The 18,134-nt window shown below is 33.9% G+C and overlaps 1 protein-coding gene across 1 annotated transcript in view; it reads right to left on the minus strand.

The window, feature by feature from the left end:
* Nucleotides 1-4,291: 4,291 nt before the first annotated feature.
* The window catches only part of LOC110107080 (DNA mismatch repair protein MSH7), a 37,201-nt gene continuing 23,358 nt past the window's right edge, over nucleotides 4,292-18,134 (minus strand). Inside the window, exons 10-17 of the mRNA XM_020837223.2 lie at nucleotides 14,879-15,078; nucleotides 12,700-12,826; nucleotides 12,292-12,569; nucleotides 10,934-11,116; nucleotides 8,375-8,788; nucleotides 7,931-8,027; nucleotides 7,393-7,520; nucleotides 4,292-4,944 (exon numbers count right to left, since the gene is read on the minus strand). Coding sequence (XP_020692882.1) covers nucleotides 4,468-4,944; nucleotides 7,393-7,520; nucleotides 7,931-8,027; nucleotides 8,375-8,788; nucleotides 10,934-11,116; nucleotides 12,292-12,569; nucleotides 12,700-12,826; nucleotides 14,879-15,078 — 1,904 coding nt within the window. The 3' untranslated portion in view covers nucleotides 4,292-4,467. The remainder of the gene's footprint in view (nucleotides 4,945-7,392; nucleotides 7,521-7,930; nucleotides 8,028-8,374; nucleotides 8,789-10,933; nucleotides 11,117-12,291; nucleotides 12,570-12,699; nucleotides 12,827-14,878; nucleotides 15,079-18,134) is intronic.

An 18,134-nucleotide genomic window follows, 5' to 3' on the forward strand; every position in this document is an offset into this window, starting at 1 on the left:
TGATATCCTTCAGAAGAATTAATCAATTTGATACATAATCAAATATTTTAAGTCCTAAACCCTAAACTTACAAAAAAATAAACAACAAAAATGAATGTAATTACACAAAGATTTAAATGAAGAACTCCTAATAAAATATCATCTAAAATTTGCTCTTATTTTAAACTAAATTCACCAACTTCAAATTTTCTTATGATTAAAATAAAAAAAAAAGAATATTTTGATCCAATTTTTTATCCTTTGACACAAACCATGTTGTTTATTGAAGAGCTCAAATGATAGAAAGCAATTATTTCTAAATTAAACAAGGTTGGTTTATACATACAAAGTGCATGTTACTTTGATTGACATTATCAATCTTTAGACCAATATATTTGGACAAAAATGTAAATAATTGCAAATATGTTGGTGGGCCCTTAGCTAGCCATGTTATTATTGCTATTATAGAGGGGGCCTATTGTCAATTATTTACTCATACAAACTATTATAGCATAGCTTAAGGTGTTTATCTCATGACAATGCTCCCTAAAACAAGAACAAGTTAAATAAAATATTTTTATTTTTTTTTTACTTTTTAATTTCAGGCCACCAATTGTTCACACAGTACTTGCAATCACTTTACAGATCAAAATAGTGCTACTAATCACATTAAAGAACATGTGAGCTTAATTGTTTCAAATTAGATATTCTGTTTTTTTAATATATATATATTTAAGTACAAAGTAAATTTATAGCTAATTATGAAAATCTCTTACTCAAAATTACTTTATCAATAACAAATTTACTTTTTTTTTCAAAAGCAAATTTAGAAATAAAATATAAATTTTTTCATTTAAATAAACAGCTTTTCCAACCACAAATATAATTAAAAAAACCCAAATAAATAGGCAAATCAAGTATAGAGTTGGTTAGCTTTTGATTATAGTCTATATGCAATGCATTTGTCTTCCATCATTCTATCAAAAGCATAATTTGGGTTGTTATGATTAATAATCTTAATTAGAGCTAATCAATAATCACTATATTATATAAGCAAGTTGTAGTCCTTAATGGGAATAAAATCACTCCTAATATCTTATGCTAATCTTAATTAAAAGTAGCTTTAATTGCCAATAGAAGACAAAATAAAGAGGGTGGATTAGTTGTATACTTATAGCCATGGTTTTGAAAACCGGAACGGACCGGCCGGTTCGACCGGTTCAACCGTGAACCAGTCTTACGGCCGGTTCGGTCTTTCCTAAGAACCGGGCTGACAACGAACCGGTCAAAACCGGTTTGAATAAATTCAAAATTTTTCAAAATCATTCAGACTCTAATTTCAATAAATTTATAATTGAGCTGAACGTCTAGACGAGACGAACATGTCGATAATAGAATTGATCCAATCTAACTCCAAATGACCTCAAATCAAATATTTAAATTAAATTTGGAAACTTTTGAAGATGAATCATATCTCCAATAAATTTAGATTGCTCATGATTGTGATTGCCATGATCTTCCAAGAGTAAAAAAGCACATATCATAGTAAATTAGCACTATTGAATTTCACATGTTTTACTGAGAACATTTGATCAATGAAAATTATACTTTAGCCACAAATAAATATTACGTACAGTGGCTACCTACCTACCTTGAAAATCATAAGCATTCCCATTGAATCTAATGCTTATAATTGGTTTGAAGACTATATAGTCGCATATGTGTGATGTTTGTGGTAATTGAAAATTTTTTGATGGGCATAAGTATACATATATATATAATCAAATAGTTGTCTAACGACAAAAGTGAAGTGCTGGTTCGACGATGACAATTGAGCAGTGAATCAGTGATCCAATATTGGTGCTCAAGTGGTGTTTAGGATAAAGAGAAGCAAGCAATGGTCCAATAGTGGTTCTTAAGTTGTGCTCTAAGATTTTTAGAACCTTTAACTCTCTTGAATCAGAAGCCCAAGTCGAAGATCCAACTCCAATTCTACTTTCCCGTAAAGAATGAGGTTGAACTTTCTGATTTTTTAGTATCATTCCAAATAAATATGAAAAAAAAGAATCCTCTATGGAACCTCTATCAAACGGCTTGTATTGATTTCCTTAATCACAAGACTCAGTTGCATTCATCTCGTCGAGACACTAGATTTAACTACAAACATCCATAAATTAAAAATCATTTGGTCATCCAATTAACATTATGAAGTTTTCAAATACATTTCAACTAATTGACTCATTTTGATGTAGATTAAAACACTTTTGATTTTGTTTGATTCATCTTATAAGGACATTCAATTCTACTACAAATTTTCTAAAACCAAAGTTCATATGATATTGGATTTAATTTTGAATATTTTCAATTCAAATACACATCAAGAGATTGCCAATCAAGATAATTTTTTATGACATGTATGTTTAATAAACATATATAATTTTGACCTTCAATTGAATATGAACAATGAACACGCTTCAACCAATGTATTTTTTGCGTCAATTCTATAACTTCAACATAGGGAAGCTTCCTTGGAGCACGTCTATAATGGGCTTTTCTTAGAATGGTATTAAGGACACTAAGGAGAGTTATTAATTTTGGGCTTCAAAGTTAAAGGCTACAAAAATACTCCTGATAAAAGCCCATCATAGGATTAAGTACGACTTAATTGGGCCTTACACCAAAACTAAATTCATAAACCTACTTAAGAGTAAAGTTCTTATATATATATATATTCAGACATAATTTATATTATACTCATATTAAAAATTATTAAAACTACTGGCATAAATATTTTATATGAAGAATTTATATCACACTAATACAACAACAACAACAACAACATCAAGAATTTATCCCACTACGTGGGGTCGGCTACATGAATCCTTTTTCTCCATTGTGTCCTATTAAAAGTCAAATTCTCTTTTAAATCTAAAAAAGAAAGGTCATTCCTCTATAGTCAATCTTATATCACACTAATCTCAAAATAAATTTAATGGCTTTGGAACCTATCATGAAAAAAGTTTATATGAACATATAACATTTTTTTTTTATATGTAGAAAAATTATGAATATATTTGGGTCAAATGCTATTTCAAGAGCTAATTTCACCAAAATATTTTATAACAAGCATAAATATATAATAATAAATAAACAAAGTATTCAAAATAGAAACTTTCTAAACCTTACCCTAAACTGAGAAATCATATAAACTCTAATTTGAATAAACATAATCAAAATGAGCAACGAGGTAGAGCCCAAAAATATCAAGAAGTCCAAACAGCCATTAAACAAAAGCACTTAAGACTTTGACTTCGTCTGCAATAACATTCTTATTACTTCTTAAAGCTACTTTCTACTACAAAAAATAATTTTTTTTTGTATTAAAAAGCTATTTTAAGAAGCAACAAGCAAGCCGTCTCAAACGAAGCCTTCATGAGATCTTTTAAAAGGCCAAACAACCAACGAATTTTGCTGTAAGAATCAGCTGGTCCGGTTCAGCAGAACCGTACCTTACGCTGAAGCAGGCAAGCAGAACCGCGACCCGAGCAAGCCGCATGCATTCGTGCGGCTACTGAAGGGATTCAGATCATGCATTTAAGCGAAGAATCACATGCTAGAGTGAAAACTAACGACTCTTTGTGAGTAATATCTTTGTTTCACTCACGCCTGTAAGGACAAAACACATGGGAAAGTTTCAAACGAGAGAATTCGACAGGTGTAGAACCAATTGAGACAGATATTTAGTTACTATGATTTGAGAAAATATTAGAGGGTATGTTCTATCCATATGAAAGAAAAGTTTCATTGGCAATATTTTGTACTTGATGGTGGGCCGAAAGATAGTGGAGTCAGCACTAGGATATATTTGGAGGGATACCTAGCATGCAAATCAAGTGAAATGAGTTTATTCGAGTGTTCAAAGACTGGTTTATGCCTATTTCTGCGAGGAGGAAAATGCAGAATAGATTTTTAAAACTAGTGCAAAGGAGATCGATCTGTCATACAGTATGAAGCAGAATTCACTACTTTATTTATTAGATAGTAGACAACAATCATTGAAAGTCATATGCTAATAATTAGAAGCGAGAGACCTCAAAAGGAAATTGATGATTATCATTGGGTCATTGGCAATAATCTATCCTCTATCGCAAATTACCTTAATAAACAAAATTATCATAGGGGTAACTTATCTCTAAACGACTCAAATCTAAGCGGGCATCAAACCTACCATATGAACTCTCTTGTGTTCTTTCCTTGGTGCCCAAAGTGAAAATTATTTCCTAATTCACATGATCATTATTACTCTCAGCTATATCCCAACATATCTTATCTCCTACTCATTTATATAGCCTTAGCTTTTGCCAAATAGCATATGTTCCTCCATATACAAACAAATGCAAATTTGCGTTCTAAAAAGCAAAAGCTTTCTCTTCCTATCCTATGAAGAGACCGAAACCCAAAATAAAAGTTGCAGCAAATATGGTAATATCAAGCTAATTTATTAAAACAATCATACCTGTATAAGCTTCTCATTTCATGCCACAAGCACAAGATCGTGTCAGAGGTATCCTCATCCCAGCAGTCTCTGCTGCTACTTGAAAGAGATAATATGGATTTCAGCCATTCTTCATGGAGAGTGGAGAATTCAGCTCTCAGTTCACTGGACTTGAAATTTTCACTAATCATAAGCTTCATTCGGTCACCAGCAGTTGAAGCTGCTTCAACAACTGATTTGGGAATCCCTGCCATGAGAGCAACCTGCAAGCCATAGCTCTCAGGAGAAGATCCTGATGCGAGGCGGTAGAGGAAAACCAGTTCTTGTTCGCCGTTGATCTTCCGGTCAAAAGTGCAGGCCATGTGTTGCATGTTCACATGTGGATGAGAAGCGAATTCTTTTGTCAAGGGATGGTAATGAGTGGCAAAGAGCAACCGGCAGTGAACATTTTCCACCAGGTGGCGCAGTACCTGGGCAAAGGCGGACACATAAAATAAGATGGATATTTGAAAATTTAAGTACTTTTTCAGAACAATAACATTCAAATATACGTTTAGCTGCAATTTTATCCAAAGGTTTTAAGTCGTGGTTTTAAGCCTATAAAAAAAAATTTAGTTTTGAAGGTTTCGTCAGTTTCAGCATTTAGTTTCAGCTGTGATTTATATTAATATTTTATGATAACATATTGAACATATATATTTGAAGTACTACAACAACAACAACATCAACATAAACCTTTATCTCACCACATGGGGTCGGCTACATAAATACATTTTCCCCGTTGTGTCATTTTAAGAGTCAACTTCTTAGTTAAATCTTAAATCTAATAAAAAAAGTCGTTTACAATACTTTCTAACTAAATTTTTTTAGGTTTGCTCCTACCTTTCTTAACATAGGCCAAATCTAATACACCTACTCTCCAAACCAATTCATTAGCAGACCGACGTTTTATATAACCAAACCATCAAGAAGACTCTCTAATCTTATCTGCCACTAGAGCTACTCTAACCTTTTCATGTATATACTCCTTTCGCATTTTATCTCTTATAGTGAAGCCACTCATCCACTCGAGCATCCTCATCTTTGCAACACTTAATTTAATTTTATGCTTCACTTTTAAAGGCAAACATTCTGCGCCATAGAGCATTGCAGGTCATACCATTATCTTATTAAATTTTCTCTTAAGTTTGAGAGGTACTTTTCTGTATAATAATAAGCCCGATGCATTCCTCAACTTCAACCATCCAACTTGAATTCTATTAATAATATTCCCATCTATTTCAACACACTTTGAACAATATACTCGAGATTTCTAAAACGAGTACTCATTTTAACGACTTGATCGCCCAAAGTCACAATACCCACACTAGATCTATTACTACTAAAATTACATTCCACATATTTGATTTTAGATCCGCTCAAATGAAAACCTTTAGACTCTAACTTTAACCTCTATAATTCAAGTTTTCCTTCAACTCTATGATGCACATAGACGAACACGACGACACGGATACGACAAGACAACGACACAAGACACGCTAATTATTGAAAAAATATGACACGAATATGTGTTGAACACGGTATTATAATTTTTATATTTAAAACTAGTGTATAAAAATTGAATAAGACTTTGATGTTGAGATGATTTTGAAATGTCAATGTTGTAACGACGTCAGACTTCGATGTTGAGATGACATAGGGCATTGTTGTGAAACCAAAGTCATGGCCCACCAAAAAGAAATGAAAATGAGAATATTCGATAAATGTGGTATTGAGTGCGGGCAATTGATTTGGTGTTGTGAATAGAAAATAAGAAATTAAGTTTTTATATTTACAATAAATAAATTTAAATACAAGAAATTCTATTTTAAAAAATTCATAAAATATTTAAGACAAATGTCTAATTTGTATTTAATATTTTTTAATCGGATATGTTTTCAATGTGTCTCTGACACATGACCCAAATACGTGTCGGATATTGCACGCCTCTTTTAAGAGAAGTGTCGATGCATCATAGCTTCAACTCCATATGTAGTTTTATCAACAAGCATAATATCATGAGCAAAAAGCATACTCCAAGGTACATCCTCTTATAAAGTCTAATAAGAAAATCCATGACTAATGTAAAAAGATATGTGCTTAAAGCTGATCCTTAATATAATCTCAAAATAGAAAAAATACTTGCTCAAATTACCATATATTTGAACATAAGTAACAACTCCTCCATACATATATATTTGAAGTAGGACACAAAAATAAAATAAAAAATAATAAAAAAGTACTAAACACAATTTTTTTTAATTAAAGTTCAAGTTATAATACATAAAAAATTTATTTAATTTTTGTTTTGCTACAAAAATTATGAATTTTTTATGAAACTTTGACGTTTCATATGAAACTGTCAAAACTCAAACCCAAAATCTTAAGTTCTGACTGAAACTATCAAAACAAAAAATATTGATGTGGTTCAAATATATTTCAATCAAATCAAACTCAAACAATCAAAATCACTGAAATTTAAAATCGTGATTTTATCACAAGTAAATGATATCAATCCTTAACATGGAGTGATAGAAATTATAAAATGTGCTCTCCAACAAAACAGCTATATTTGATTCAAGGTTTTAATCTGCTTATTAAGGCAACTTTTGCATGGTTGAATACTGAGACCAAAGATAAGAAGGGTTTATTCTAGGAACCTAGATAAACATAAGTCACCAAATAGTAACTATAATTTCCGCTCGCTGCATATTAGTACAATTCATCCACCCACTTCTATGTCTAACATAAGCAAGCCTGAATAAATATTCAAATGTAACTCCATAAAAATAAAAAATTTAGTTTAATGCCACAAATAATCATACTAAAAAGAAAGTCCAGAAGCTGCACGATGAAAAAAGTGGAATAAGAGCACTCACAGCATAGGCAATTGCATATCCATCAAAAGTGCTCGTCCCTCTACCAAGCTCGTCAAGCAATACAAGAGAATCTTGAGTTGCATTTCGAAGAACTGATGCTGTTTCCGAGCATTCAACAAAAAAGGTGCCTACAAAAGAAAACCTCAAGTTACAGTAACATTTTCACAAGTTTTTTTATTCCGAAAAAATCACAAATAAGCAAGTGTGTGTACTAAATTTAAGCGGAAAAAAGGTGGCACTGAAATTGCCACAAACATTCAGAGTGAGATTTTAAGTGTGCATGTTTTCTACTAATTGGAGCATACTTAAACAGCACATCTCATGCTTGTCTTTAGCACTCGGAGTCTTTAATGTATTTAATGATCCACCACTTCTCTGTGTTCCCCAAATAATGCAACACCACTCCACTAGCCTTACTTTAATTTGTACTTTTGTTTAAACACTCAATGCTTCGACTCGTCGCCTTATTCATTTTTTCTCAGAAAAAAAAGAACAATAACAGGGTTTATGACTGTTAAAAGATAAGAGGAACACTCACTTTCACCTGACATGATCCTGTCAGTTGCACCAAGTCGTGTAAAAATAACATCCACAGGACTGAGTGTGCACTTTTCACCAGGCACATAACAGCCCAACTGCATCAAAATGGCACAAAAAAGGGGGTTGGACAAAATCAATTTAACAATAGGCAGAAAATGAAAAAAAAAAATAAAATTGTCCGTTGACTCTTTATGAAGGATTAAAATGATTCCTAACTATATTAAACGATCATTTTGATCCCTCAAGTATTTTAAAAAAAATTAAAATTGTCCCATGGTAAGACTAATTTTGATTCCTCTATAAGAAGTTGGGAGATTAAAATGATCATTTAATATAATAGGGGACTAATTTGATCTTTTATAAAGAGTCAAGAGATCATTTTAATCTTTTTCTCGGTAGAAAACTGCCTAAATCATTATAAATAATGAAACCAAAAAATTACCTGAGCAAGTATGACCACAAGGCAGGTTGCACGCAAGAGTGTTGATTTTCCACCCATATTTGGCCCAGTCAACAGCAATGCACATGGCTGTTGCTCAGTAGCGTCTTCACCAAGATTAATGTCATTGGGGACTTGGCCATTCTCATTATTTCCAATAGCATATGGATGCCATAAACCTTTAATACAAAGCCTGGGTCCACAACTTCCCTGGACGAAACTAGATGAAGGTTTTGCTGACAGGAGAACAGGCCTGCACATAGAACCAGCCGATGAGATTACACTTGCAGCAAAAGACTGTAATACATCAATGCAGTTGAGCGCATGGATGACTTGAGACCAATCTGCAGCCTTTGCAACAAATAGCTCAATTAACGCAGACAATGTTTCAGCATCTGATTCTTTTACGTCATGGTCCTGTTATGGGTCAGATAAATTTCAGTTCACGATTTCGATGTGTAAATATCTCGCTGCAGAAACATATTGGTTAGCAAAAATCAAAAGCATGCTTGAATTTAGAGTTTCTTCACATAGAGGTGTATGAGAGACTTCACCTCAAAACATAATAGTATAATACCCTTTTCTAGTGGAGAATACACTATATAAAGGGATCAACAACAAGCTTAAGTTTTCTTTGGGATTGCTGCAACATTTTGTAAAAATGGGAAAAATAATTTTTTCAAAACCTATGGATATTATAAATTTCTTCTTTAAAAAAATTGAACTCCTTTCTTAAAACTATCATACATTAGTAACTTTGCGTGTAAAAAATAACTTCCCACCACATAAATTTTTAAAAAGCAACAAGAAAAAAAAAACAGTAATCAAACAAAACTGCAGTTGCAATATGAAAAATAAAAAAGCGAGAAACAAACACTTAAATTCATATTCTACATATGATATCAAATGCTAGGTCATATGAGTGAAATGGATAAGGGATCTAAATCTAAAAGGAAAATCCTCAAAGTAATATTATTTATTTATTTATTTTATTTTGATAATTGTGAGGATTGCAATCAAAAGATGAGTTTATTTATCAAAAATATATATACAGTCAATTTTATCTTTAAAAGGTGAAAAGGCTTAGGAAAACATAAGGTAAGAAAAAAAAGTAGGATACTACAACTAATGTGAGGGAAGTCATTAATGGGACATAAGTAAACTCTAACATGGTCACATGATTTTATTGTCTAAGATATTACAACTAAACCCCAAAATATAAAGAAACAACAAGCTTTGATTGTAACAATATAACTTCAAGTTTAGAAACTATATAGTGAAATTACTAGAATTAGGTTAACAAGCTTGTTACAACTTGGAGCCAAACTTCCACATTACACGTAGCTACAAGAGGATAGTAAAAATTTATGTTATACATAACTATAAGACAATTTATCTCACGATAAAAGCCACCCACTAGCTCCACCACTGACCATAACTATTAGGAGCCTAATTATAAAGCATGGGCTACCTCATTAAGGCAATTCACTAAGAATCCAGTATAATAACATGCCAGGGTACAAGACTTTTCGTTTTGAAACCTATGGCTCACTTTATTGGCAAAGCTAGTTATACTAAGTGAAAAGGCTCAAAGGTATGGAACATGGTCAATAGTGATTTACAGGCAATATATATGAAAAATGTGGCTCAGAAGCATGGCATAGTCAACAGTGGTTCAAAGGCACTTGACATGATAGATGATGGTTCAAATACAAGGAATGACCAATTCAGCTATATATGAGCAAATCCAAATCCATCTTGAAAAGGGAAGGACCTAAGGCTCATTTGCATGCTTGTTATTCCTTAAGCAATTGATGTATTGCCCACCTCAACCACACGCTTTCTTTGGCAACTAGATTAAGAACAAGATTACTTGAGAAAAATGTAAAAGTGGCGGTTTTGAAATTGTTTATGGCAAAGAAGCGTATATTTAAACATGTGCTTATAATCAAGATTTCAAATTTCTTTACCATCACCGGTAGTGAAACCCCCATCTCTACTAACGGCTTGAATCACCTACTGTGTAGTTCACTAGTATCTGCAATTTTCTTTCTTAGATTTCAGGACATTTCAAATTATTTCCATAAAATAACAAATGATTTTTTAAAATTATAGATCTTTCTATTTGCAGAGATAAATTTAAATTACCAGTCAAAAACATTTGATCCATAACTCAAAATACAATAAATTTACATTTATTTAAATGAACAATAAATAACTAATAATTATCTGCAAGCACTTTTGGGGCATGTCCTTTTACATGAGTTGGTGAATTGTTTAATTTGAAATTTGCAACATAATTTCGTACAGCACTATGGTATGTGAAGAAGGAAAGTAAATGTTATTTGTGATAATCCTAAAGAACTGAAGACGAGAAGGAAAGCTTAGAATATTATAATTAGCAGTAGACATTCTGAAGTAAATCACAAAACATGAACTAAACAAGCTGCTCATAACCCAATATGTCTCAGAATTTTTTTGATAGAAGAGCAAACCAAATGCATCCTTCTATTTTCGCAGTGGCTAGTTTGTCACTATAAGGAAAATCACATGCAAACAAACCTGGTAGTGAGGGAAATCTTCACTCATAGCTGCTTCTAACTGTTTAAGTAGATCATTAAGCTCGCTCAGCACAGGTAGATTCACAATCTTCGACAAGAAAGAAACTTTATGCTCTTTTTGTAAGATCATCAACAAATCCATCCCCATCCTAAGCCCTTTTATAAGTAAACCAAACGCTTTGATCTGAAAGAGATCAAGTTTATCCACATAATTAGCTACTGAATCAAAAAACTAGATTTAAAGCCAAGTAAATCTACAGTAACATGCGGTTTGAAATGTGGAAAAAATAAATCAAGCCAGAATAAAGTTCATAAAATTTGAGCTAATTACTTATCTCGCATTAGGAATCATGATGATGTGTATAAATTCAACAACAACAACAAGTCTTTATCCCATTACGTGGGGTCGGCTACATGAATCTTGTTCTCCACTGTATCCTCTTAAGAGTCAAATTCTTATTTATATCTAATAAAGAAATGACATTTCTAATATTTTCTAACCAAGTCTTTTAGGTCTACGTCTTATAAATTCAGTTGTAACAAAAATAGAGATGACTATTACTCTATTTTTTTGTCATAACCCATCCTACCCATAAGAAGCAAAACAACTATGAATTAAAGTTAAATCACCATTAAAGGCGCCCAAACTGCACCTAACTCTGAAACCTGATGAAGTGCAGCAGCCCACAAACGAAAAACTACTTATGCTGCTTTCTGTAGTCTCTAAAATACTTATGAAATATATAAATGAAGTGATTCCAAGCAGACATATCGAAAAATGGGTGAACTTAAACATATACACAGGGATAGATGCACATGCACCAACACAACCGTTCATCCGCATGCATACAAATAAAAAAAATTCTTATAGCCAATACAAACATTATCAACACAGCAGGGGTACTTCCCGGAAAAAAAAAAAGGAGATACAACAAAATAAGCACATACCATGCACTTATTAATGCACGTAAATCATGGGAAGGAACGGAAAAAGAAGCAGCAAGGTCATATTATGAAGTATAAAGACATCTGGTTGAAATATAACAGCCTCCGTCTTTTAAATCATAGCAGACGGTATCTAGCTCAAACACTTCATTTAGACAAACTTTGTATATTCATATACCGTTAGGTCTAATTTCAAAGAAATCAATGCTGCGTCTAAAAACCAATATGCCAAGAAAATTCAAAATTCTCCAAATAATGTATTTCTATGTTACTGAAGGAATTAATGAATCTAGGCATACAATCATTAGGCCATATATATTTATAATTATTCATTACTAAATGCAGGAAGAATGTTGGTTATAGTATCAGAAATAGAATGCTTTCGCTTCCAATAACATAAGCTTGCAGACTTACCCGCTGTTTCAACATCTTTGCACCAATCAAAGGCAACAAAAGCACATATGAGGAACCAACAGATGCCTTGACACGCCCCAACAGTCTATCAAGATCTGGGAGCTTACACAGATACTGGGACATAACAGAAATCACTTCTGGGTTATTTATTAAGCCCTCAACAACATTAAGCCTGTCATTAATATCATCAATTTCTTTAAGTGGATGGCAGATCCACCTCCTTAAAAGTCGTTTACCAGAAGTAGTTCTGCAATGGTCGAGATGTTTATACAATGTCCCTATTATTAAAAATAAAAAAATAAAAACTCATTAGAAACTAAAAAGAAACATGTAGATCTTCATCTAAGTGGAGAGATCCGCTTGGGCAGATGCATATTATTTATGGCAGTATAAAAGTTCAATACTTGCCTGATAAGCCACCATCAAAATTATTTCCAAAAATTTCAAGATTCAAGAGGGTCTGACCATCCATCCTTAGGCAATCTTTGTACAGATGATAAGACAAAAGCTCCCCATTGCGCAAAGCATCCTGTAGCTGGTTAAAAAAATTGACTAAGCATTAGTGATGTGATACAAACATGGAGAAACATGAATTACACTTTAGAGATTAGTGAAAACTTTAACTTTGCAACATTAACAATAAAATTTAGCTTACTCAATTAGGATTCAAGAAAATTCGTGAGAGATTAAGCGGTAGGCTTTGACTACACTTGAGAGTTACAAGAGTCTTGCAAAAGATAACCAAAAGATAACTAAATAATGCAAATAGCTTTCACTAAAGCCACACGTTTCAAGTTTAGACCGTTCACCTTGAGGTCCGACAATCTCTCTTTGAAGTGGAGGTTAGCGGAAGAGGGTTGCAAGAAAACTTAGCGATACCACTAAGACACATGTGATGCCAAGAGGACTTGTCGCCGGAGAGGAAGTGGGAGTTGGAGAAGCGGGCGGATGACTTTCGATGATCCACGTGTAGTCGGAGAATTGGTCGTCGAAGGCGTCCACTAGTGTCGGTAAGATCCGATCTAAGTAATCTTCGACGGTATTGTCGAAGCCAAAACCCACGTTAAAGAAAGGCGATCTAAGGACGTGAATGTGGCCGTAGGTGTCGAGTTCGATTCCGTAGTCAACGGCGGGATCCGCCATGCACCATGAACTTGAAGACGAGCAATCCCCTCAATGAACCAAGAGAGAAGAGAGGGGCCGGTTTGGAGAGGAGGAAGGGGACGACAGTGGAGCTAGGGGAGAGGAGAGGGATTAGGTTGCGAAACTGAAATTGATTTCAATTTCAAAAGATTTAGGAGGGAAAATTTTGGAATTTAAATTTGAAATCCCACATTAAAGAGGGGAATTATTGATCATTCAATGGGAGAGCCAATAGGGGGGGCCGGCGGCATCAATAGGGGCTAGGGTTTGTGGAAAACTGAAGGAAATTTCAGTTTTAAGTGAAATTGGAGGGAATTATTTTGAAATTAGAATTTGAACTTCAAAATAGGGAGGGGGATTAATTGAGCAATTAATGGGAAGCCCAATGAAGGGTGGCCGGCGGCATCATGGTGATGGGGAGGAGATTAGAGAATGAGGAGGAGGTTTCCAAATGGGGATGATGAATAGGAAAGAATTTCTTCATGAATCTAATTTCATTTGGATTGAAATTGAATTCAAAATTCTAAAACTTTCCTAATTTGGAACATCCAAATTTGGAAATAATTTGAATTTGAAATTCAAATTACTAAAAGGGGTTAGGGGAGAGAGGGGTGGTGGTGGGAGGGTGAGAGAAGTGGTTGGCCGGCGGGATTGTGGTGGCCGACGGGTGGGCTCTAAGGTGACGACAAATGTGGAGGAGGCCGACTTCTTCCAACTTGTTGATGTGGATGGTGGCGTTTGCGGATGAGGAGAAGATCAATGGATGCTAATACTAAGAGAACTCACAAAGAGATCTTCTTGAACTCACAAAGAGAACACACAATAGAAAATTTCATTTCTTCATCAATAATCCACTATTACAAGAGAAGGGCCATATAAATAGGCCTCACAATGACAAATAAAAACAAAAGACTAAAATGCCCCTTGGGCTACAATAGCTACCAAATACCCATAAGGGCAAAAACGGAAAGCATAAAATAAAATTAAACTACTACATAAAATGATGAAAGTAAAGATCATGATCGTGGTCGTCGATCTCCGGCATCTCCTGAAGGTACATGTGTCGAAATCTGATGTCCCCATCAATTAGAGTAGCATTAAGATGAATTTAATCCTTTAACAAATGAGCCTATGATACCACAAGTTGATTCTAGATACAGCATTGCACGAGTTAAGGCACTCTTGAGTTGCATAAGAACAAGAACAAAATGTGGGAGAAAAAGAGCAAGGGATTGTAGAGATACGTTAATAACTGGCATTGTTATCACAAAAACCAGAACGCTAATTGTAATTAACTTGTGCAAAATGAACGGAACATAATTAATGTTTGCAAAACTACATGAAAATGCTCAGTTGTTAATGCTAAAAACAAGAAAAAAGAGGAAAAGAGGGTATGAAAAACTATGAAAAGAAACTTCTTAACAGAAAACAATTCTCCACTAACCTTCAACCGATTCAAATGACATATAAGTCCACCAAGAGCAGATAAAACGTGATCATAGTGCATTTCACTCTCAATCGCTGTAGTCCATAGATTAGAAGTTCCCCGGAAATATCCATGGCTATTTATCATTTTCTTAACTTCATTAGCATCCAAAAATCCTAGATCTAGCACAATGGGAGTCATTTGCATTGTTGACGAACCTGTATCCAGGGAGAGATTAACATATTAAGCCACCAACAAAATAACTAATTTACTTGGCAAAAAATCAATCAACCTTATTAATTAATTATTGAAGAAATATATCAAAACTACCACAATCCTTCCTCAATTCTTCAAATTCTTATATAAATATCTAAATTCACAATAACACTACAACCCATTTTTTTTTTTAATCAAATTCCCAAAGCTTTGATTATAGCACGAGTAAAGATATGCCTTTGCCAGTTTTTCATTTTAATGGTTGATAATTTTGTAAATAAGATAAAATTCAGTGACATGTGCATAAATCACCCTTATTCTCAATTTCTCCTGCATGGGACTGACAAAATTTATGCTCTCAAATATTTTCTGATGATATGAACCAACATATATAAACGTCTTTGATTTTTTTCTGTAATATTATAAAATGATATGAGGATATAGTCTTCCTCAAGATGAACACACATCACATAAAAAGAGTACTCTATGATCACTGTTAGAAACCCACGCTTAAACAAAAATACTCAATACTTGATGGTTAAAACACTGCTGTCTATTTCGAACAAACAAAGTGAGAATAAGATAGCTTACCAATATTTATGAATATAAAAAACGTAAGCTTCTAAAGGTAGTGAATGATGTAAGGGGTAACAATTATGAGGTCCTTGAGTTAATTACATTAATTTTTTTTACGCATATTTTCAAAATATCTATTGTCCCTTTCAGACAAGATATCTGTTTTTCAATCTTCTTACTTCTTTCATATTTCACTCAATCTAATTATTTTTTGGTAGCATCAAGATATTGGAAAACTAGACTTAGTCATTACTAGGCATTGATTAGAATCTAACAAGATAGAATTAATAGTAATTGTATCAAATTATTACAATACAAGCATACGTAGGAAAATAACAATTAGATGCTTCGATATAATAACTAGATTAATCGAGTGAGAGATGAGAGGGGGCCGCTTGAAATAGACAAACAATAGGAGCAAATGGTGCTGAAATCACAAATAATTACTGGATAAACTATGAAATTTGAAATTTGAAATTAGGTAGGATTTAATAAAAAATAGTCAAAAGAAAAAAATAAATGAATGCAAAAAATAAATTCTTCGTTCAAATAAATACAATTACGTACCAAGCAAAAAACATAGAGTTTAAATGTAGCCATATGAATTATATAATTGTCATGCAAAAAATTTAGCTTTTAATAATTTATATAATAGATTAGATATTAAGAAGGAAGAAAAATGTATGTATAAATTAGCCTAGAGATAGGAGAAGGATTTAGTCCAAGTGAAGTGCATTAAGGATGAAGATCAAAAAGTGCTTTTATTAGAAGAATATATTAAATAAAGGTGGATGAGATATTTTGATAATATTTTTAATAAAATTTATGAGGATACAATTAACTTTAATGACCTTAGCACTCTAAATTAAAAAAAAAATTTATTTTAATCGATATATTAGCAAAACCAAGTTAGAGATACTTTAAAGAAAATAAAGTGTGAAAAAGCTGTTGAACTTGATGATATTCTAATAGAGGTGTGAAAATGTTCAGGAAGTGAAAGAATTTCTTGGCTCATGTAACTTTTTAATATAATTTTGAAGACAAAATATGCCAGATGAGTGGAGGAGTGTGTTTGATGGGTACATCAGCAGCGATTTCGACACATGTACCTTCAGGAGATGCCGGAGATCGACGACCATGATCATGATCTGTATTTTCATCATTTTCTGTAGTAGTTTATTTTTATTTTATGTTTTTCTGTTTTTGCCCTCATGGGTATTTGGTAGCTATTGTAGCCCAAGGGGCATTTTAGTCTTTTGCTTTCTTTGTCATTTTGAGTCCTATTTATATGGCCCTTTTCTTATGTAATAGTTTAATTTTTGATGAATGAAAATTTTAGAGTTCATGTTCTCTTTGTGAGTGCAAACCTCCACGATCTCTTAGTGAGTACGTAGGAGAAGCTAGATCTCTTTGTGAGTTCTAGGTTTTCTTGTCCTTCTCTTTTCTTTTGTTTATCGTGATCAAGTCATCGTTGCGTGGATTTGGATTGAAGACACTAGTGGAAGATTGGATTTTCAGGTTTTGGATCCCAAGAATTTCCCCCACACTCTCCCCTCCCTTGCTCTTGCCGCCGCCCCCCTCCCTGGATTGCCCAGGCCGCCGGCCTGCAGCCCCAACCGCCGGCCAACAGCAACCGGCCAGCCCTTCCCCAGGAAATTAATTTCAGATTTCCCAACCTAATTCTTGCTTAGCCCCACCCGTTCCCTTCCCTATTGTTCACCCAGTTAATTCTCATCAAAAGTGCCAATGGAAAATTCCCAAACGCCTCATGCAGCCACCAAATTCCTGCACAAGAGTTCCACGTTCCAGCTGTCCAAGATATCCAATTTGCTGGTCTTTCCCTTCTCAGCTTGCTGCCAAGAAGAACCAACCCAGTTTCCTCACCGTTCTGTGGCCAGAAGCCACCCCGGTTGCTGTCCCGAAGCCCTCCAAGGGCTGTTTCAGGTTTTCTGCCATTACCAATGCTGTACAGTGAATTGGAGAGATCACCATTGCAGCCCACTGTCCACTAGCATCAAATTCAGCAAGTCTAATTGTCCGGGATGACGTCGTAGCTTCTGTCCAACAATTCTGCAGGTTTCCTTGCACCACACACTCACCCGCGAGGCCCCAACCGCTGTCCAGAATTCCCTACTCCGGCCACCTATCCAAGAACGACGATCCAAGGTTCCTTCTTCCTCGGAGCGACCTCGATTCTAATGTGGAGACTCTTCTTCCGCTAAAGCCTAGATTATTTGAGCGTATGGGCTCCAAAGGTGACAGTTCTCAATATTAAATCGTGGATTCTTGTTTATTGTCGTAGCGTACAATTATTCTTTGCGTTTTCTTGAATTGTTTGGTTAATCGATCTCGCTCTTCTTTGCCTAAGCAAATTAAAAACTACGAATTCCAAGGATCAAACTTTTGCCATAAGTGACAATTTTATTTTGGATTATTTTGTTTAAATTGCTCTCTTTAATTTCTTAAAGTAACTCCATCGCAT

The sequence above is a fragment of the Dendrobium catenatum genome, unplaced genomic scaffold (assembly GCF_001605985.2).
Source record: "Dendrobium catenatum unplaced genomic scaffold, ASM160598v2 fragScaff_scaffold_1398, whole genome shotgun sequence".
Classification (NCBI taxonomy): Eukaryota; Viridiplantae; Streptophyta; class Magnoliopsida; order Asparagales; family Orchidaceae; genus Dendrobium; species Dendrobium catenatum.